Source organism: Triticum aestivum, chromosome 3B (assembly GCF_018294505.1).
Source record: "Triticum aestivum cultivar Chinese Spring chromosome 3B, IWGSC CS RefSeq v2.1, whole genome shotgun sequence".
Taxonomy (NCBI): domain Eukaryota; kingdom Viridiplantae; phylum Streptophyta; class Magnoliopsida; order Poales; family Poaceae; genus Triticum; species Triticum aestivum.
Window position 1 is genome coordinate 686,731,191 of NC_057801.1, and position 23,902 is coordinate 686,755,092.

The window sequence follows — 23,902 nt, forward strand, 5'->3', positions numbered from 1 at the left end:
ATCTAATCTCGGGCAATCTCTAGTACCAAATATATCTCTAACATCCTTCTGCAGTCGTAGCGGTAGCGTTGCGAACAACAGGAGTGTCGCGGACGGCCAGACTGGAGAGAATAGCAGCCAACGGGCTGACATCCCCCGCAGTCGTAGCGGGAGCGTCGCAGACGGTGTCGCGTCGCGAACGCGTTGACTGTAGGCTCTGATACCATATTGAATTTATACTCCAGCCAACTCATCCAAAAGTCCAAACTGATGGAGAGAGGCGGCCAATGTATTTCAACACCCCCCCCCCCACGTCTGGGCTTATTTAGCTCTTAGACGTGGGATTTATGTAGACCGCATAATCTTTATTTTAATACTGCGTTGCCAGGGTCCTGAACTCAAGACCTCGTGATTTTGATACCATGTTAGAAGGGAGAGAGTGATTTGGTGGAATAGTTGTTGTATTATTTGAGCCTTGTATATAGGAGTACATGATCTACTTGGTATACAAGACAAGCCAGAATATTTCCTAGTATATCCTATGTTTCCAATCTAATCAATATACTCAGCACATATGAATGTCGTACAAATACGGTTGATGAATTAGATGAACCTACGACTACCGATTACATTAATACCGAGGCTTACGAAACCCTAGCTGATTGTTGGGCTTGGCATATCTCTTGGTTGGACTATTTTTCCTACTTTACACAGCAACTTCGAACCCTTGACATGTATCATCCAAGGTTTGTAATGATGACCCTAGTCACTTGTATTCCAACTATAGTGAACTATTGTATTGATAATGAATTAAGTTGTATTTGAGCATATTGTCCATGATCAAGTGAACATTATGATTGAATGCATGGACATCCCAATTTATGGAAGACGGGTTTACTCATAACGAATATCGGGAAGAGGTTAGGCGACACACAACAACATCTGCAAGGAGGTAATGCCTCAAAAGACAGCTAAGACGTCGATGATTATGATTTATAGCTGGCAAGAGTATGCCACACGGTGGCTACCAACATGAAATCCTACCAGTGAAAGCATGACAAACTGCAACTCATTTTTTATTTTTGAGGGAGACAAACTGCAACTTCTTATGACAGATAGAGATCTACAAAAGCATCAAACATCTCATGTTGCGGTCAAAGCACCAAAACAACACCTTCAAGAAAGATATAACACTCATACAATAATGCCTGCATCCCACGGCAAGAGCACATGTTGAAGGAGAGGGATATGAAACGGGAGAGGTGGCAGTTTGGTTCAGCTCGTCTCATCCTAAGGAGTGACATGCACGGCGGCCAGGGTTTGCCAGAGCTGTCGACAAAACACCATTATGGGGGTCGGGGGGGGGGGGGGAGAGAAACTGAAGCCAATAAATTGGACTCCATGTCTCCATTTCGAGTTCAGAATTTTAGAGATACTGGCAAGTACTCCCTCTGTCCCAAAATTCTTATCTTAAATTTGTCTAGATACGGATGTATCTCTACTCCTAAAGGAGCAGCTGGTAGTTTTCGCCGGTCAATTTTCGTCCTATCTATCATGGGTTTTTTTGTCCCACCTTCGCTGGGTTTTTTTCATAGATTTTTTTTCGTCCCCTCCCCCCACTTCATCGGTTTATTTTCGCGCCACCCTCTCACACAACGAAAAAACCTGAACGGATAAGAACTTTCCATACTGACGCAAATTATTTAGTAATGTCTTTATGTAAAAGAATCAATCACAATCAATCTCTAAAGATCAAATCTAAATTAATTAATCTTCATAAGGTTTGTTTCCTTCCGAATCACGTCCATAATTTTCCTTCCTTGTTTGGGCAGAAATTGTTTGGTAGTAGAGATTAGGAAGCTTCCGATGAGCGTAGTAATAGGAAGTATTCTTTTTCTTGATGATTCGTTTCCATGCATGATGATAGTAGATTAGGCCAACATTCACCATTATTTATCAACGTCATCAATCGTATCCATTACTACCAGAGGGAATCCGCTCGCTACGTCTTTTTAAAGGGGATCTGCTCGCTACGTCATCGTCGCACGTTATTTTCACAAGCAATTCCCCTAAAAAACACAGCGCCCTACCTCGACTACCCTACCTGGACGCCGCCGCCACCGCCCACCGATCTCGCCGCCTCCCGGCAATCCCCTCCTCCCTCTCGCAGCTCGAATGACCCACTTTTTTGGCCACGAGCACCGCCTGCCTCTTCGCCCATGCGTCGCCCCTCCTCTTCACCAGAGCCACGAGCACCATCTGAGGCGGAGCCACGGCGCCTCCACAGATGCGGCAGGGACACCATATCCAGTGGAGACGGCGGTGTAAATCTTCTCCCACTCTACTCCTTCCCCTGGTTACCGGCCTGCTCCACCTCCCCTCTGCTTCGTGTGGATCTGCTCATGTGCAGCAGTAAACTTTATTTAGGTAGAACTATTCTTCTAGGCCTTCTTTTTTGTTGCTTACAAATTAACTTTTTAGCCAATGCTTACGGCATGAAGTATTACCTAGAGTTCCTTAATCAATCTGCTTGTCCATCGTTTCATTTGGTTCAGTTACTATCAGCAAGAACGCATTGTGAAACCGTTAGCTTATGAATGTGTGCTCTTCCTGCAATAATAACATTTGCAACGTAAGGGCCGAGGCACACCCATGCATCAGGATGATGTGCACCACATGGGAAGTAATACTATGGCCTAAGTGGATAATGAAATATCCAAAGATACACTTGACTCTTTCAATTTTTTTCTCTGGAATTGTTCCTCATGATGCGCAGATGTAGATTCTATATTTTTAAATTTTCAAATCACCTATGCATGCCAATGTGATTCTTATCCTTTTCATTAGACAGTGTGTTCCCATCAATCCATCCATGCACCGAACCGATTTTTTAACTCTGTTCAGGTTGCAATTACGAACGAGTAGCATATGTATGCACTGAACTACTTGCATAAGACAGTGAAATACTTTTTACTCGCGTGAGTGGAATTTTGGAATAGAGAAAGAACATACAACCGAGATTGCGTAATTAATTGATTACATAAACCGAGATCACGTAAAACAAGTTTGATAGGTCCGTTGCATCGCACGGGCATTTTTGCTATATGTACTAACAAGTTCTATTTATTTCCTTTGATCGGTCAACACTCCTATGTCCTATGTAGGTAGTAAGAAGGAAAGAAACCTAACGGTACAGCCGGCAAAACAGTCAACGGCGAGCTTCATCGCCGCGTACGCGTCGTAGTACCTGGCCATCACCGGCTGGGGCATTGAGGACTTAACGCTGGTGAAGAAGGCGTGGGTATTGGTAGAGCTCCAAGAAACTGCCCTTCGTCCTGCCCGCCGTCTTCACCATCGGTCCCCGTGTGACCACCCTGGAACTCGGCGACGCTACCAAGGCGACACGGTCCGGGTTGGTTCGGTCCCTCATCGAGCCACCATTTGGACCGGCCAACCACCACCGGCGTCAACGTGCTGGGGCAGCGGCGAGGTGGGCTGCGTGTGCGGGTGCTGTGGCGAGGTGGTGGACATGCGGGAGCGCAAGCGATGAGGTCGGTGATGTGCCGCGGCAAGTGCGCGGCTGTTAGCCATGAACCTTCCGTAGCAGTTTTTTCATGAGCCCATGTTTTTTTGTTTTCGGGCCTTGCCATAATTAGCGGATTAACCATGAAAAAAAACCATGACGTTCAGTTTGTTGTCAAATGGGGCCGTGATTTTCGGATCAAGCCATGTTTCTCTTGTACTTCCTATTTCCTGTTCGACTGAATAGAAGTGCAGAAAGTGAACACACCAACACGATTGAAAGCAGTCATATTCAGTTATAGGGGTATACATTTATACAAGATATATACAGGCAGGTGCGGCCAGTAACCCAACTAACTCCTGAGCTGACCTTGCTAATCCTTTACTCATGATAAAGACGCAGACGATATGGAAAGATTGTTATGGAGAGAGCAATGGGAGAGAGAGAATCACGTGGCGGCAGGTGGACCTGAACATATGCTTCAACAAAGAAAACGACAGTGTAGGATCAAGGTGCGCGATTATAGGCGGAGGCTATTAAATCTCACGTGGAAATCACGGCTGAGCGATTCTCGCACGATCCAAAGTTCACACCCAATCGACCGTTTCCCTCAGTTGATGGCATGCATGTGTGCTGTGCTAAAACGGTCGCTGCCATGGCCGCGGAACCCGCAGCTAGAACATTGTCGGTGCCAAGTTGAGAACTCGAGATCGTCAGTGGTGCATGCACGATAGCGGCGGCGAGAGGCTATGGTGCATGGGGAGGAGAGAAAAGAAGGAGAGGGGAAGCTTGGGGACATGGTAGTTTACCCGGGGGCTGCCGATCGGCACGCTGAGAACGAATGATGGTGGCAGTGACATTTTTTCTAAGTCCTCTTGGTCGGACTGGTTGAAGACCAGACCGGATCGGACCGACAATTTTCCAGGCCGAGTTTAGCAGACCAGATCATCCATTTTCTCTAACAAGCCAGGACCGAGCGTGTCAAACACTGATTGAGCCACGAGCGGTACGTCCAGCCCTGCCCACCGTCGAAGCGAAGCTCCTACTCCACGTGAAGTTGATCGCGTTGTTGCACTCGTACGGTAGGAGCCACGGGCACGACATGGTGAAGGGCTAAAGGGCTGATCGAGGGTGATCGAGGGCGAGCAAAACATGATCAACACCAGAACTCTATGGGTGTTCGATTCATCACAATGTAACTAGATTATTGACTCTAGTGCAAGTGGGAGACTGTTGGAAATATGCCCTAGAGGCAATAATAAAAGCATTATTATTATATTTCCTTGTTCATGATAATTGTCTTTTATTCATGCTATAATTGTATTATCCGAAAATCGTAATACATGTGTGAATACATAGACCACAATACGTCCCTGGTGAGCCTCTAGTTGACTAGCTCGTTGGTCAACAGATAGTCATGGTTTCCTGACTATGGACATTGGATGTCATTGACAACGGGATCACATTATTAGGAGAATGTTGTGATGGACAAGACCCAATCCTAAGCATAGCACAAGATCGTGTAGTTCGTTTTGCTAGAGTTTTTCAACGTCAAGTATCTCTTCCTTAGACCATGAGATCGTGTAACTCCCGGATACCGTAGGAGTGCTTTGGGTGTACCAAACGTCACAACGTAACTGGGTGACTATAAAGGTACACTACAGGTATCTCCGAAAGTGTCTGTTGGGTTGACACGGATCGAGACTGGGATTTGTCACTCCATATGACGGAGAGGTATCTCTGGGCCCACTCGGTAATGCATCATCATAATGAGCTCAAAGTGACCAAGTGCTTGGTCATGGGATCATGCATTACGGTACGAGTAAAGTGACTTGCCGGTAACGAGACTGAACGAGGTATTGGGATACCGACGATCGAGTCTCGGGCATGTAACGTACCGATTGACAAAGGGAATAGTATATGGGGTTGCTTGAATCCTCGACATCGTGGTTCATATGATGACATCATCGAGGAGCATGTGGGAGCCAACATGGGTATCCAGATCCCGCTGTTGGTTATTGACCTGAGAGCCGTCTCGGTCATGTCTGCGTGTCTCCCGAACCCGTAGGGTCTACACACTTAAGGTTCGGTGACGCTAGGGTTATTAGGAAGACTTGTATGTGATTACCGAATGTTGTTCGGAGTCCCGGATGAGATCCCGGACGTCACAAGGAGTTCCGGAAGGGTCCGGAGGTAAAGATTTATATATGGGAAGTTGTCAAACGGACACCGGAAAGTTTCGGGGGCATATACCGGCATTGTACCGGGGCCACCGGAAGGGTTCCGGGGGTCCACCGGGAGGGGCCACCCCTCCCGGGGGGCCACATGGGCTGCGTGGGGCAGGAGCCAGCCCCTGGAGGGCTGGATGCGCTCCCCCCCTTGGGCACATGCGCCTAGGGTTGGGGGGGACCCTAGAGGGGGCGCCCCCCTTTGCTTGGGGGGCAAGTCCCCGCTCCCTGGCCGCCGCCCCCCCTCTAGATCCCATCTAGAGGGGCCGCCCCCCCCTTGCCCCTTCCCCTATAAATAGAGGGGTGAGGGGAGGGCTGCACAACCTAAGCCAAGGCGCAGCCCCTCCCCTCCCCAACACCTCTCCTTCTCCGTCACGAGCTTGGCGAAGCCCTGTCGGAGTGCTGCTTCTCCACCAACACCACGCCATCGTGCTGCCGGTGGAGCTGTCTTCCTCAACCTCTCCTTCTTCCTTGCTGGATCAAGATGGAGGAGACATCGCCCGTACCGTACGTGTGTTGAACGCGGAGGTGATGTCCGTTCAGCACTTGGTCATTGGTGATCTGAATCACGTCGAGTACGACTCCATCATCACCGCTCCCTCGAATGCTTCCGTACGCGATCTACAAGTGGTATGTAGATGCAAACTCACTCCCTTGACTCGTTGCTTAGATGAACTCATAGATGGATCTTGGTGAAACTGTAGGAAGATTTTTAATTTTCTGCAACGTTCCCCAACAGTGGTATCAGAGCCAGGTTTATGCGTAGTTCTCTATTGCACGAGTAGAACACAATTTTGTTGTGGGCGTAGATCTTGTCAACTTGCTTGCCGCTACTAGTCTTATCTTGCTTCAGCGGTATTGTGGGATGAAGCGGCCCAGACCAACCTTACACGTACGCTTACGTGAGACCGGTTCCACCGACTAACATGCACTAGTTGCATAAGGTGGCTGGCGGGTGTCTGTCTCTCCTACTTTAGTTGGAGCGGATTCGATGAAAAGGGTCCTTATGAAGGGTAAATAGAAGTTGACAAAATCACGTTGTGGTTATTCGTAGGTAAGAAAATGTTCTTGCTAGAACCCAATTGCAGCCACGTAAAAGATGCAACAACAATTAGAGGACGTCTAACTTGTTTTTGCAGCAATTGTCATGTGATGTGATATGGCCAGAAGTTGTGATGAATGATGAATGATATATTGTGATGTATGAGATCATGTTCTTGTAATAGGAATCACGACTTGCATGTCGATGAGTATGACAACCGGTAGGAGCCATAGGAGTTGTCTTTATATTTTGTATGACCTGCGTGTCATTGAAGAACGCCATGTAAATTACTTTACTTTATTGCTAAACGCGTTAGCCATAGAAGTAGAAGTAGTCGTTGGCGTGACAACTTCATGAAGACACGATGATGGAGATCATGATGATGGAGATCATGGTATCATGCCGGTGACAAGATGATCATGGAGCCCCGAAGATGAAAATCAAAGGAGCTATATGATATTGGCCATATCATGTCACTACTTTATATAATTGCATGTGATGTTTATTATGTTTTATGCATCTTGTTTACTTAGAACGAGGTAGTAAATAAGATGATCCCTTATAATAATTTCAAGAAAGTGTTCCCCCTAACTATGCACCGTTGCTAAAGTTCGTCGTTTCGAAGCACCACGTGATGATCGGGTGTGATAGATCCTTACGTTCACATACAACGGGTGTAAGACAGATTTACACATGCAGAACACTTAGGGTTAACTTGACGAGCCTAGCATGTACAGACATGGCCTCGGAACACAGAGACCGAAAGGTCGAACATGAGTCGTATGGAAGATACGATCAACATGGAGATGTTTACCGATGATGACTAGTCCGTCTCACGTGATGATCGGACACGGCCTAGTCGACTCGGATCGTGTAACACTTAGATGACTAGAGGGATGTCAAATCTGAGTGGGAGTTCATTAAATAATTTGATTAGATGAACTTAATTATCATGAACTTAGTCTAAAACTTTTGCATAATATGTCTTGTAGATCAAATGGCCAACGCTCATGTCAACATGAACTTCAACGCGTTCCTAGAGAAAACCAAGCTGAAAGATGATGGCAGCAACTATACGGACTGGGTCCGGAACCTGAGGATCATCCTCATAGCTGCCAGGAAACAATATGTCCTAGAAGGACCGCTAGGTGACGCTCCCGTCCCAGAGAACCAAGACATTATGAATGCTTGGCAGTCTCGTGCTGATGATTACTCCCTCGTTCAGTGCGGCATGCTTTACAGCTTAGAACCGGGGCTCCAAAAGCGTTTTGAGCAACACGGAGCATATGAGATGTTCGAGGAGCTGCAACTAGTTTTCCAAGCTCATGCCCGGGTCAAGAGATATGAAGTCTCCGACAAGTTCTATAGTTGTAAGATGGAGGAAAATAGTTCTGTCACTGAGCATATACTCAAAATGTCTGGGTTGCACAACCGCCTGTCCCAGCTGGACATTAACCTCCCAGATGAGGCGGTCATTGACAGAATCCTTCAGTCACTCCCACCAAGCTACAAGAGCTTTGTGATGAACTATAATATGCAGGGGATGGTGAAGACCATTCCTGAAGTATTTTCAATGCTGAAGTCGGCAGAGGTTGAAATCAAGAAAGAACATCAAGTGTTGATGGTCAATAAGACCACTAAGTTCAAGAAGGGCAAGGGTAAGAAGAACTTCAAGAAGGACGACAAAGATGGTGCCGCGCCCGGTAAGCCAGTTGCCGGGAAGAAGTCAAAGCATGGACCCAAGCCTGAAACTGAGTGCTTTTATTGCAAGGGGAAGGGTCACTGGAAGCGGAACTGCCCCAAATACTTAGCAGACAAGAAGGCCGGCAACACTAAAAGTATATTTGATATACATGTAATTGATGTGTACCTTACCAGTACTCGTAGTAACTCCTGGGTATTTGATACCGGTGTCGTTGCTCACATTTGTAACTCACAGCAGGAGCTGCGGAATAAGAGGAGACTGGCGAAGGACGAGGTGACGATGCGCGTCGGGAATGGTTCCAAGGTCGATGTGATCGCCGTCGGCACGCTACCTCTACATTTACCTACGGGATTAGTTTTAAACCTCAATAATTGTTATTTAGTGCCAAGTTTGAGCATGAACATTGTATCTGGATCTCGTTTGATGCGAGATGGCTACTCATTTAAATCCGAGAATAATGGTTGTTCTATTTATATGAGAGATATGTTTTATGGTCATGCCCCGATGGTCAATGGTTTATTCTTAATGAATCTCGAACGTAATACTACACATATTCATAGTGTGAATACCAAAAGATGTAAAGTTGATAATGATAGTCCCACATATTTGTGGCACTGCCGCCTTGGTCACATTGGTGTCAAGCGCATGAAGAAGCTCCATGCTGATGGACTTTTAGAGTCTCTCGATTATGAATCATTTGACACATGCGAACCATGCCTCATGGGCAAGATGACCAAGACTCCGTTCTCCAGAACAATGGAGCGAGCAACCAACTTATTGGAAATCATACATACCGATGTGTGCGGTCCAATGAGCGTTGAGGCTCGCGGAGGATATCGTTATGTTCTCACTCTCACTGATGACTTGAGTAGATATGGGTATGTCTACTTGATGAAACACAAATCTGAGACCTTTGAAAAGTTCAAGGAATTCCAGAATGAAGTAGAGAATCAACGTGACCGAAAGATAAAATTCTTACGATCAGATCATGGAGGAGAATATTTAAGTCACGAATTTGGTACACACTTAAGAAAATGTGGAATCGTTTCACAACTCACGCCGCCTGGAACACCTCAGCGTAATGGTGTGTCCGAACGTCGTAATCGCGCTCTATTGGATATGGTGCGATCTATGATGTCTCTTACCGATTTACCGCTATCATTTTGGGGATACGCTCTAGAGACAGCTACATTCACTTTAAATAGGGCACCGTCTAAATCCGTTGAGACGACATCGTATGAATTATGGTTTGGGAAGAAACCTAAGCTGTCGTTTCTAAAAGTTTGGGGATGCGATGCTTATGTCAAGAAACTTCAACCTGAAAAGCTCGAACCCAAGTCGGAAAAATGCATCTTCATAGGATACCCTAAGGAAACCATTGGGTATACCTTCTACTTAAGATCCGAGGGCAAGATCTTTGTTGCCAAGAACGGATCCTTTCTAGAAAAAGAGTTTCTCTCGAAAGAAGTAAGTGGGAGGAAAGTAGAACTCGATGAAGTACTACCTCTTGAACAGGATAGTAGTGCAGCTCAGGAAAATGTTCCTGTGATGCCTACTCCAACTGGAGAGGAAATTAATGATGATGATCAAGGTACTTCTGATCAAGTTGCTACTGAACTCGTAGGTCCACAAGGACACGTTCCGCACCAGAGTGGTACGGCAACCCTGTCCTGGAAATCATGTTGTTAGACAACGGTGAACCTTCGAACTATGAAGAAGCGATGGCGGGCCCAGATTCCAACAAATGGCTTGAAGCCATGAAATCCGAGATAGAATCCATGTATGAAAACAAAGTATGGACTTTGACTGACTTGCCCGATGATCGGCGAGCGATAGAAAACAAATGGATCTTTAAGAAGAAGACGGACGCGGATGGTAATGTCACCATCTATAAAGCTCGACTTGTTGCTAAGGGTTATCGGCAAGTTCAAGGGATTGACTACGATGAGACTTTCTCTCCCGTAGCGAAGCTTAAGTCCGTCCGAATCATGTTAGCAATTGCCGCATACTATGATTATGAGATATGGCAGATGGACGTCAAAACGGCATTCCTTAACGGGCATCTTAAGGAAGAACTGTATATGATGCAGCCGGAGGGTTTTGTCGATCCTAAGAATGCTAACAAAGTATGCAAGCTCCAGCGATCCATTTATGGGCTGGTGCAAGCATCTCGGAGTTGGAACATTCGCTTTGATGAGATGATCAAAGCGTTTGGGTTTATGCAGACTTACGGAGAAGCCTGCGTTTACAAGAAAGTGAGTGGGAGCTCTGTAGAATTTCTCATATTATATGTAGATGACATACTCTTGATGGGAAATGATATAGAATTCTTGGACAACATTAAGGCCTACTTGAATAAGTGTTTTTCAATGAAGGACCTTGGAGAAGCTGCTTATATATTAGGCATCAAGATCTATAGAGATAGATCGAGACGCCTCATAGGTCTTTCACAAAGCACATACCTTGATAAGATTTTGAAGAAGTTCAAAATGGATCAGTCTAAGAAGGGGTTCTTGCCTGTATTGCAAGGTGTGAGATTGAGCTCGGCTCAATGCCCGACCACGGCAAAAGATAAAGAAGAGATGAGTGCCATCCCCTATGCTTCAGCCATAGGATCTATTATGTATGCCATGCTGTGTACCAGACCTGATGTAAACCTTGCCGTAAGTTTGGTAGGAAGATATCAAAGTAATCCCGGCAAGGAACACTGGACAGCGGTCAAGAATATCCTGAAGTACCTGAAAAGGACAAAGGACATGTTTCTCATTTATGGAGGCGACGAAGAGCTCACCGTAGAGGGTTACGTCGACGCTAGCTTCGACATAGATCTGGATGACTCTAAGTCACAAACCGGATACGTGTATATGTTGAATGGTGGAGCAGTAAGCTGGTGCAGCTGCAAGCAGAGCGTCGTGGCGGGATCTACATGTGAAGCAGAGTACATGGCAGCCTCGGAGGCAGCGCATGAAGCTATTTGGGTGAAGGAGTTCATCACCGACCTAGGAGTCATACCCAATGCGTCGGGGCCGATCAAACTCTTCTGTGACAACACTGGAGCTATTGCCCTTGCCAAGGAGCCCAGGTTTCACAAGAAGACCAGGCACATCAAGCGTCGTTTCAACTCCATCCGTGAAAATGTTCAAGATGGAGACATAGATATTTGCAAAGTACATACGGATCTGAATGTCGCAGATCCGTTGACTAAACCTCTCTCGCGAGCAAAACATGATCAACACCAGAACTCTATGGGTGTTCGATTCATCACAATGTAACTAGATTATTGACTCTAGTGCAAGTGGGAGACTGTTGGAAATATGCCCTAGAGGCAATAATAAAAGCATTATTATTATATTTCCTTGTTCATGATAATTGTCTTTTATTCATGCTATAATTGTATTATCCGGAAATCGTAATACATGTGTGAATACATAGACCACAATACGTCCCTGGTGAGCCTCTAGTTGACTAGCTCGTTGGTCAACAGATAGTCATGGTTTCCTGACTATGGACATTGGATGTCATTGACAACGGGATCACATCATTAGGAGAATGATGTGATGGACAAGACCCAATCCTAAGCATAGCACAAGATCGTGTAGTTCGTTTTGCTAGAGTTTTTCAATGTCAAGTATCTCTTCCTTAGACCATGAGATCGTGTAACTCCCGGATACCGTAGGAGTGCTTTGGGTGTACCAAACGTCACAACGTAACTGGGTGACTATAAAGGTACACTACAGGTATCTCCGAAAGTGTCTGTTGGGTTGACACGGATCGAGACTGGGATTTGTCACTCCGTATGACGGAGAGGTATCTCTGGGCCCACTCGGTAATGCATCATCATAATGAGCTCAAAGTGACCAAGTGCTTGGTCACGGGATCATGCATTACGGTACGAGTAAAGTGACTTGCCGGTAACGAGACTGAACGAGGTATTGGGATACCGACGATCGAGTCTCGGGCATGTAACGTACCGATTGACAAAGGGAATAGTATACGGGGTTGCTTGAATCCTCGACATCGTGGTTCATCCGATGACATCATCGAGGAGCATGTGGGAGCCAACATGGGTATCCAGATCCCGCTGTTGGTTATTGACCTGAGAGCCGTCTCGGTCATGTCTGCGTGTCTCCCGAACCCGTAGGGTCTACACACTTAAGGTTCGGTGATGCTAGGGTTATTAGGAAGACTTGTATGTGATTACCGAATGTTGTTCGGAGTCCCGGATGAGATCCCGGACGTCACGAGGAGTTCCGAAAGGGTCCGGAGGTAAAGATTTATATATGGGAAGTTGTCAAACGGACACCGGAAAGTTTCGGGGGCATACCGGTATTGTACCGGGGCCACCGGAAGGGTTCCGGGGGTCCACCAGGAGGGGCCACCCCTCCCGAGGGGCCACATGGGCTGCGTGGGGCAGGAGCCAGCCCCTGGAGGGCTGGATGCGCCCCCCCCCCTTGGGCACATGCGCCTAGGGTTGGGGGGGAACCCTAGAGGGGGCGCCCCCCTTTGCTTGGGGGGCAAGTCCCCCCTCCCTGGCCGCCGCCCCCCTCTAGATCCCATCTAGAGGGGCCGGCCCCCCTTGCCCCTTCCCCTATAAATAGAGGGGTGAGGGGAGGGCTGCACAACCTAAGCCAAGGCGCAGCCCCTCCCCTCCCCAACACCTCTCCTTCTCCGTCACGAGCTTGGCGAAGCCCTGTCGGAGTGCTGCTTCTCCACCAACACCACGCCGTCGTGCTGCCGGTGGAGCTGTCTTCCTCAACCTCTCCTTCCTCCTTGCTGGATCAAGACGGAGGAGACGTCGCCCGTACCGTACGTGTGTTGAACGCGGAGGTGTGTCCGTTCAGCACTTGGTCATCGGTGATCTGAATCACGTCGAGTACGACTCCATCATCACCGCTCCCTCGAACGCTTCCGTACGCGATCTACAAGTGGTATGGAGATGCAAACTCACTCCCTTGACTCGTTGCTTAGATGAACTCATAGATGAATCTTGGTGAAACCGTAGGAAAATTTTTAATTTTCTGCAACGTTCCCCAACAATACCGACGATCGAATCTCGGGCAAGTAACATACCGATTGACAAAGGGAATTGTATACGGGGTTGCTTGAATCCTCGACATCGTGGTTCATTCAATGAGATCATCGAGGAGCATGTGGGAGCCAACATGGGTATCCAGATCCCGCTGTTGGTTATTGACCGGAGAGCCGTCTCGGTCATGTCTACGTGTCTCCCGAACCCGTAGGGTCTACACACTTAAGGTTCGGTGACGCTAGGGTTGTAGAGATATGAGTATGTAGCAAACCGAAAGTTGTTCGGAGTCCCGGATGAGATCCCGGACGTCACGAGGAGTTCCGGAATGGTCCGGAGGTAAAGAATTATATATGGGAAGTCGAGTTTCGGCCATCGGGAAAGTTTCGGGGGTCACCGGTATTGTACCGGGACCACCGGAAGGGTCCCGGGGGGTCCATCGGGTGGGGCCACCTATCCCGGAGGGCCCCATGGGCTGAAGTGGGAGGGGAACCAGCCCCTGGTGGGCTGGTGCGCCCCCCTGGGCCCCCCTCTGCGCCTAGGGTTGGGAACCCTAGGGGAGGGGGCGCCTCCACTTGCCTTGGAGGGCAAGTCTCCCCCCTTGGCCGCCGCCCCCCCTAGGAGATCCCATCTCCTAGGGCTGGCGCCCCCCTAGGGTCCCTATATAAAGAGGGGGGGTGGGAGTGCAGTCACACCTGACACCTGGCGCCTCCCTTCCCCCCTTGCTACACCTCTCCCTCCCGTAGTCGCTTGGCGAAGCCCTGCCGGAGCCCTGCTGCATCCACCACCACGCCGTCGTGCTGCTGGATCTTCATCAACCTCTCCTTCCCCCTTGCTGGATCAAGAAGGAGGAGACGTCACGCTGACCGTACGTGTGTTGAACGTGGAGGTGCCGTCCATTCGGCGCTAGGATCTCCGGTGATTTGGATCACGACGAGAATGACTCCCTCAACCCCGTTCTCTTGAACGCTTCCGCACACGATCTACAAGGGTATGTAGATGCACTCCTCTCTCTCGTTGCTAGATGAACTCATAGATTGATCTTGGTGAACGTAGGAATTTTTTTTATTTTATGCAACGTTCCCCAACATTTTGTAGGTTCAAGAATCGAACACGCTCTTCCACAGCTGGCAGAAGGCGGCGGATACGACATTGTATAAGGAGATGAAGGCGGCGGTGAAGTGAAGCGGCCGATCAGAAACACATGCATGTCTCGATATGGGAGGAAAGGGAGGGAGATAAGGTGAGGGTTAGCGGTGCAACATGCCACCCAAGGAAAGGGGTGAAGAGATGACCTTGAGGAGGGAAGTGAGCTCGGTCCATGGCATGGGTCAGAGTAGAGGAAGGTTGATCCATGGTTTGGCCAAAGGGGTGATGAGCGAGGGAGAAGTAGAAGGCCCCCTCTCATATCTTGGTGCGTGAGCAAGTCTGTCGAGGTGGAAGAAGCCTGTCATTTCATGACGGCGTTGATGACCTTGGCGTGATGTTGTTTGCCAGTTTGTGGGCGGATCAGGCAACCGTATGGTCTCTCGATCCACCCCCCTTCACTAATTTTGGTGAGAAGAGGGGAGGGATGAAAGGGTGGAGGGGTGGGAGATGAGGTCACTGATTCTGTTGGTTGTGGGGGCGAGGGCGGAGAGAGGAAAGCGAGCGACGCCGGTGAAGTCTATGGATCTAGAGAGGAAGGGGAACAAGAGAATGAGTGGTGCGAAGAGGGAGTGGATAGAGTGCGGCCGTGCGGGAGAGGGCAGCAAGTTGTATAGGAGGGGTATAATGGGAATGTCATAAAAATAAAGCTTTATTTATACATGTACACTATATATAAATATATATATTCAGAATAGCATAAAATATTTTCTCAATAAATTACTTAAAAATATCCAAGAAATTACGGATGACCGACTATCATTATATAAAGGGAAAATCCGTTCTTTGCTCGTGGAGAAATGTAACATAGTTTTTTATGGGCAATATACCACATACCCTAAATAGTAAATATTCGTGAGAATAACCATCAACATGTGATTTAGAGGTGAGCCTAAAATTATTAAAATTGGGATGCCACTCAATCTACTAGAAACTGCTAATTTCTAGCATTTGTCCAATGAATATATATTTTCCATACCACCATCATAAAAAAGTTATTCTAATCTTTGTTTATATTAGAATACTTTTGTAGGTCATAAAAACTGATGGATTTGATTGTGCATCGGAGATATCGACTGACAAAGACCCTGATGTAACGATGATGGAGGGGGCTAAGAATTCAACGAGTTTTACACAACCAAAATAGGTGCATGCAAATAATTGTTCTTCTTTGTATGTATGTTGCACATGATATAATACTCAAAAGGTATATTTCTATATATATATTTAATTTTCTAGAATATGAGAGAAATGGAGATGGATTATGTCGGGGTTAAAAAAGAAACCCATTCAGAGGGTTTTTGGGGCTACGTCATTGGAAGGGGACAAAAATTCACCATGTTTTATACAATAAAAAGATGTGCAACTGATGATATCCCACAACAACGACGCACTCAAAATAAAGCAAACCGGCTGGAATTACGATAAATGTTTATGGCAACATTTATTTCCAACTGGTATTTTGACGAGTATGTTTAATGATGTTCACATAACTCAAGGAAAATATTTCAAAAGCCCATAGCAACGCACGGGCATTTTACTAGTATAATACTAAAATGCGACTTGATACATCTGTATTTAGACAAATTTAAGACAAGAATTTTGGGACGGAGGGAGTATTACCTCCAAATAGCAGATACTCCTTAGTCAGGGCTGCAACCACTACAAATTTTGGAAACGTTCTGCATACTGTTTTCAGAACGGTAAGTTCCCAATCTGATATTGGAAACGTTCTACATACTGTTTTCAGAACGGTACAAATTCCCAATATGATAACGACAATGGGTTTCATCCTCTACGGCACGTTGACACTAGGTGTTTGTTTCATGGTTCTGTATCGTCATCCGTTAACACCGGGTAACAGATCGCGTTATCTGGTGTTTGTTTAAATCGCTCCGTAATCCCATGCCAAGTAAACAGATCCCATCGTAGTCTTTTTTTTTTAGGGTAAATACTGCCGCTTTATTTAAACCACGAAGTTTGGAATGTCATCCAAGATTACATCAAGAACAAAATCCGGGGAAGCTTCTAACCAAACCTTGCATAGTTCGTCTCCCACCCCTACTTTAGCGAACTTGTGTGCGGCAACATTAGCAGACCTCCTAACCCAAGAGACTTTAAAACCCTGGAAAGAATGCAACAAAAGCTTCAAATCCTCCACCCATGGACCAGTGACGCCCAGGTTCTTCATGGGTTGTTTTAGCATCTGCACCAAAGCTTGACTGTCCAACTCCAGATGTATGCGCTGTGCATTGACCTCCCTTGCCAATTCCAAAGCCCTTCTGCAGGCCAAGATTTCAGTCGCTTCCGGGTCAGCAATATGCGGAAAATGATGGCACAATCCCGCCCTGAACGCTCCATGGTGATCTCTCAGCACAGCGCCTCCTCCGCCCTTGTCCCCGCGCCTAGACGTAGCACCATCAGCGTTGATTTTAAGCCATCCGTCGTCAGGTGGCTGCCATCTCTGGCGCGGTGTTGGGGCTGTATGTTGTCTCCGATCCATGTGCACGCTCTTCCACTCCCTCATATCAGCTACAACAGTAGTCATTATTTCATGTGGTGCTGCAATTTTCCTTCCCTCTCTTGCCTTATTTCGAGCCAGCCACAAGCCATAAGTCGCCTGTATCATCGCCTCCCTTTCATTGCCAGAAGCGCCAGAGAACCAGTTCAGAAGCCAGCTAGCTAACGCACTTTGGGAGCCGAGCTGAGGCGGTGGGATCGCCACCGCAGCTCCCCTTTCTAAGTGTAGTAGCTGCCAGAATTGTACTGAATGTTCACACGACCAAAATCTGTGATAGATAGTTTCCTCTCGGCCGCATGCAACGCAAAAAACTCCGGGTTTAATCCGACGTCGATGAAGTTCAGCTCCGACTGCCAAGCCATTCCTAATTAGTCGCCACATGTGAATTTTAGCCTTGGCAGGCACTTGTGTGTCCCATAATGCCATGTATCCTCGATGCTTCGCAACTGAGCTAGACGTATCTGGCTGTCCAGACCTCGCTCTTGACTTTGCCATGCACATATGATATGCCGATTTAACCGTGAAGCAACCATTCTTTGTATAGTTTCATGCGAGATAATCTGCTCGGCCGGGTCCTCCCACCGCAATTTGCTGTATATCATGCACGTCCTCCGGCGTGAACATAGCCTGCAGCCTTCCCAGGTTCCAACTCATTCCATCCGGAGGACAGTAGGTGTGATATCTGTGTGACACCCGGCATATAAATCTGTCCAAGCGGTTTCATGCTGTTGCTTCGTGGAATTCAATTTGCATGATGTATGCGCACTTGGGACCCGTCCCCGATGCGCCAGATCAGTCCCTCCCTAAGGAGATCACGCCCATGCAGAATGCTACGGAAAGTGTATGACGCCGTTGAAGGACATGTTGCTGTAAGTATTGAATCCTCGCTGAAATACCTCGCCTTAAGGACCCGAGCGCATAAAGAAGTCGACACCTGCAAGATTCTCCATGCCTGCTTTGCGAGCAAAGCTTGATTAAACGCCTCCGGGTCTCTAAAACCCATGCCACCATATCTTTTTGCCTCGCACATCTTCTGCCATGAGATCCAATGTACTTTCCTCTCACCGTTCGCCGCGCCCCCACCAGAATTTTGAAGAGATAGAAGTCAGATTCCCGCACATCTTCTTTGTAAGGCGAAAGCAACTCATGGTGAAAGTAGGTACAGATTGTAGACCGGATTTGACAAGTACTTCCCTCGCAGCCTTAGACAGTCTCTGCCCCTTCCATCCACATACCTTTCCTTTGGAGCTCTCCGTCACATATTTAAAAGTGCCATCCTTTGATCTCCCAACCAGTGTTGGAAGACCCAAGTACCGCTCACTCAAAGCTTCAGTCTGTACACCTAAAGTGTTCTTCAACTCCACCTTCATCACATCTTGACAACCTTTGCCAAAGAAAATAGAAGACTTTTGCAGGTTAACTCGTTGACCGGAGGCCACCTCGTACTGTGTTAAAATATCCTTAAGTGCCTCCATATTTTCATTTGTCCCTTCAAGAAAAACAATGCTATCATCTGCAAAGAGAAGGTGCGTGACATGGGGGGCCTTCCTTAGTAAAGCTGAGAATCCCTCCACGCAGAACAAAAACAGATAGGGTGAGAGTGGATCACCCTGTCGTAGCCCCCTGGAAGGAGAAAAGCATCTTGAGCAGTCACCATTTACCTTAACCCGGAAACTGGCTGTTGTTACACACCTCATTATCATAGCAATCCATTCCGGAGCAAAACCATACCGTCCTAGCATTTGCTCCAAGAAAATCCACTCCACCCGATCGTACGCTTTCATCATGTCCAACTTCACCGCACACAATACCTTCTTCCTCTTCCGCTTTCGAATAGCGTGAACGCACTCATATGCAACCAAGACATTGTCAGAAATAAGCCTCCCTGGCACGAACGCACTCTGCTCCTCAGAGATAAGGATAGGGAGGATGCGCTTCAGGCGGTTTGCCAACACCTTCGTAGCGATCTTGTAGAGAACGTTACAGAGGCTAATGGGTCGAAATTGCGATAACAGCTCCGGCGAGTTCACCTTGGATCCCATCGTAGTCTTTGATTGATTGCACTCGAACCCCTCCGTTAACGCATCGCGTTACCAGCCGAGCGAGCCCCTAATCGAAGCCCTCCCCCCGCCTTTGTTCTCCTCCCTCGCCGCCAGCGACCCCGCGTGATCTCCTCCTCCGGCAAACCCCAATCTTCTCATCGGAAATCTCCCCGCCCCGAGGTCCATCTCCACTTCCGCCTCCCACCATTCCCCGTCTTCCCAAGGTCGCCTCCACCTCCGCCCCTTATTTTCTCCTTGGCCCAAGATCTACCAGCGAGGAGCATGGATAGCCCATCATACAACCTCGTTCCTTGCAAAAACCAGAGTGAGGAGCAGCAGCAGCCGCCGGTCACCACCGGCCGTTCTTTTGTCCACATCGTCGTACTCATCCGTCATCACCCCTCCCAAGATCTGTACATGGAATTATACAACACGCTTCTGATGTATTCACGTTACAGTGCCAAAACAAACATTGTGAAGTAAATTGATAACGTTACTACTCTGGCCCAAACAAATCCTCACATGGATCCTTAAAACTTCGATCCCGCTGCGACCTGATACCCTTACCGATTGCGTTACCGTCCAGCGAAACAAACACCTCCTAAGAAATGTATCGGCGTCACACGAGGCACAATCACTCATATCACTATGCTCACTAAGAAATGCTCAAACGCACAGGGGCTCCTGTTATCATTTTGCATCTTGTTCCAAGAGAATCGTCTAGTTCCATCAACTTCGTAACTAGCCAAATCGTTCAGAAACAAACTCAGGCACCGTCAAGGTAATACAGATTGCTCACGGGCCCCAAAGTTCAACTATGTCTTGCTTACTACTCCCTCTATAACTTCTTATAAGATGTTTTTAGAGTCCATAACAGTGTCAAAAAACGTCTTATATTATGTTACAGAGGGAGTAGTAGGCACTAGTTTAGACTGATGATGTTCAGTTGTAGATAACAGATCCAGCAGCCTGTCTACAACAACAAAACAAATGCACTCCATACATGACAGGTTGTCTTGTTAAAACAGTTGAAGTGTACACATGTTACCTTCTTTAGGTACAGATCATGGATGACCGGGGTTTTGCGTGCAAAAGAACACAAATACACATATCGATATATGGTTCTACAGGGAGAGGAACTTGTCATGAGTATTCAGGTCTCTGATTTCGCCGGCTTCACCTTCTCTGTGAGAAATTGCCGAATATGCTCACGCTTCCAGTTGTCAATCCTGCAAGTTCAGTTGCCTTTAGTCATTGAACAGATGAAGTGGAAAACAGGAAGTATGTTGAGCATATAGAAGGGGGAAATCTAATTATACAATAAACCACGAGATATTTCATCTACGAAGATGGAAAAAAATAGTGTGCCAATTAGGAAATTATGCCATTTTGGCAAAGGACCTAGTGCTAAAAGTTCCTACTGCAGCTTCACTGAACACTCCAGTACCAGTATAAACAAGTTTTATGTCCATGCGGTTATGTTTAAATCAACAGCAGACCCGAACATAAACAAAACTAATATCCCTTTTCCTATTGCATCAGCAATCATATTGTACTTTGAATGATGTCAGTGGGGAAAGAGGAAGTAGCAGACAACATAACAGTGACACACGATAGTTGGTAATGAATGATACATAGAGGTGTTCTATTTATTCTTATGAACAGAAAGAAGCCAAAGGATGTATGTTATCTCCCCTGGTAACTAGAAAATTATAATCAAATCTGCAGCTAAGTAGAACTTGCCTTATAGTCTCCTTCTGTTCACCCTTGTCGTCAAGCATTATGAGCTTTGGTGGAGAGCCATAAGCATACCGAGATTCTACGTAGGGGAAGTTATCTTTATCCTCTTCAAGGAAGCCAACAACTTCGGGATAAAACACCAGCTTTCTCATGCATACTTCGATAATTGCCCCGGAGTATACAAGCTGCAATACCAAGCACCAGAAGATATTATATCAAGTGGAAGTGCGCTGCTATAATGCATGTTTAGTGTTCATTATCAACCTTCAAAAATCCTATAAATCTAGTACAGTGTAGGATATAGTTTCAAGTTGAGCCTTAATATCATCCTGTAACATCCTAAAGAACAAGTTTGTCTGAAAATATCCAAGCAAAATAAGCCCCTATTTGGCACCTCTAAGCTTCATTTGCCTTGAATATATCTTCCAAGATGAGAAAACAAAAAATATATTAAAGAACACTTAAGGCGATAAGAACTTAGGATAATTCACACTACAAATCCAGCAACAATCAGAAAACAATACAAAATGTATTCTACATCCAAAAAGGGAAACTAGTTCTGGTTGCAGCTTATGACAAGTAAAACCAGTTGTCACCAGGTTGGAATTCATGGAGCTTCATAGGTCATACCTTGCTGATAGAATCATCTGAATCCTCCGTGCAACATTTACGACAGTCATCCACTAACTCTGCAACCATAAAACAAGTATGTTGTTAAAAAGACGATTGGAACAACTAGCACGTGTGATGAAGAAAAAGGAAGCCATTGTGACTTGCTTTCACAACAGCCGGCGACTGACTTCTAACGGAGCAACTCAACAAAAAATGAACTTTCATCCAAGAACAGCAATGAACAATGTAGAGACAATATAATTGTTCACATTAATCAGATTTTTAATACAGCTAGCTTCAGAATAATCCTAGACAAAATCATCAAAATAACGGTGACAAAAAATAAAGGAGGTTCCGTAATCAACACTGCCTCTACAGATATTTTTTTAGATGTTGCGAGTGAAACCCACACACCGCCTTGGCTGTGTGCATCAGTTGATGCAGAGGCTGGGGGTTGACCCATCCTTTATCTAGAAAGGTTAAAACACCGCCATATTCTACAACTGCGGACAAACCTCAAAGTTCCCAGGTTCATCGGCATGGAATGTGTGGAACGAGCTATTTAATTCAAGCTCTCCCACAAATCACGGCCCCCAAATTGACCGAATACAAATTTCAGAGCCGGTTTCGAGATCATGCCAGATCGCTTGAAGAAATTATCATATAAAAATTCTCAAACCCACGAACTCCAGGTCCAATAATCCTGTCTTCCCATCGTAATTTGAGATCTCTTAATAAAGGCTCGGTGGTCTAAGAAACCCTACATTCCCAGGCCAATTGGGTTTCCGGTTGATACCGCAATATAGTTAGTTACGATCTAACACTCACAGATCTATCTCGCACCACAGGTCAATCGAACTACGAGAGAGAAATCACCTCGTTCGGTATCAGATCGCAATCACACCATCATCGCCTGACGAATGGATACAGTAGAGGGGAGAGCCAGTGGCTACGCACGCACCTTGGTCCTTGACGAACTCGGCGAGCGCGTTGCAGTCGGAGCAGAGGGCGAGGCCGGTGAACCCCAGCTCCTCGCACTCCCTCTCCCCGAGCCGCTCGGCGCCGCGGCAGAGGCCGGAGAGGCACAGGAGGAGCACGGCGACGGCCGCCGCTGCGGACGGAGATCGAACCATCTCACTCGTCACCCTACCCGCGACCGGCCAAGGGCTTGGAGCTCGCGAGCACCACCAGGAGGAAGAGGAGGACGACGACGGCGACGACTAAGCGGCAGCGCCTTTCCGGCCTCCTTCCACCCCCGCTGTTTTTCCGGAAGAGGCCCGTGCGGAGGAACCCCGGAATCAAAGCCCTCCATGAGCCCCCAACACGGCCCAAATATATTTCAATGGGCTCAGTTATATGTTTCTCCTTTTTTTTGCGAGCCGCATGGGCTGGCCTTTTTCGTGACCCCGCGAGGGACGGCGCTGGTTTCCGTCCGCGGCGCGCGTCGTGGGACGCTGAATCGCTGGTCGTAGTACCGTACCGGAAGTTTAATTGAATCCTGACCGGTTTAATAGACGGACTCTGCCTTGTGAATCGTCAACACGGGGATGATGCACGGCTGTCAGCTGTGAAAAGATGTTAAAGCGCACAAATAAAAGCGGCCATTGAGCCCAACCCGTGACCCAACATCAAAAAGTGCACACGGACGAAAAGATGGCCTCCGAGCCCAGCCGTGATCTAGCACCGATAAGTGCGCACGGACCAAAATAATGCAGCAAAAAGATCCCCTATGAGGGCACAGTCGTAAGAAAATAGCGCAATTGCATCCCCCGGGTTGACATGTGCTAGACATTAGCACCTGGCTTTTTGTTCAAATTCCAAATTTTTTTACACCGATCGAACTCCACGCAAAGCGCTAATGATAGAGGACAAAACCATACATACACTTACTAGTAGCACACTTCTGTCGTTACACACACGCACGCATCGAGCGCCGAGAGACACTAAGACGAGGATAAAGCTTGCTCTTGTCGTCATGCCATGCTTCGTTGTCAGTACCGTTTGACTGTCTCTTTACATTGTTGACATACAATGTACACGGACCGAACACCACTTCTTGTTCAAATTCCATTTTTTTACACCGATCGAACTCCACGCAAAGCGCTAATGACAGAGGACAGAACCATACATACACTTACTAGCAGCACACTTCTGTCGTTACACGCACGCACACACCGAGCACCGAGAGACACTAAGACGAATGCGCTCACCAGCGGAGGTCATGATTCCACGAGATAGGCTAGCCTTTGACCTACATTCTAATCTTGAGGATAAAGCTTGCTCTTGTCGTCATGCCATGCTTCGTTGTCAGTATCGTTTGACTGTCTCTTTACATTGT

General features: G+C 47.0%; 1 protein-coding gene across 1 annotated transcript; it reads right to left on the reverse strand.

The window, feature by feature from the left end:
* Positions 1–20,186: 20,186 nt before the first annotated feature.
* LOC123071742 (selenoprotein F) lies at positions 20,187–22,847 on the reverse strand. Its single transcript, XM_044495328.1, has 4 exons — positions 22,526–22,847; positions 21,583–21,641; positions 20,956–21,137; positions 20,187–20,441 (listed from the first exon to the last, which is right to left on the reverse strand). Exons 1-4 carry the CDS (start codon positions 22,695–22,697, stop codon positions 20,366–20,368), a joined length of 489 nt encoding a protein of 162 aa, XP_044351263.1. The 5' UTR covers positions 22,698–22,847; the 3' UTR covers positions 20,187–20,365.
* Positions 22,848–23,902: the final 1,055 nt, after the last annotated feature.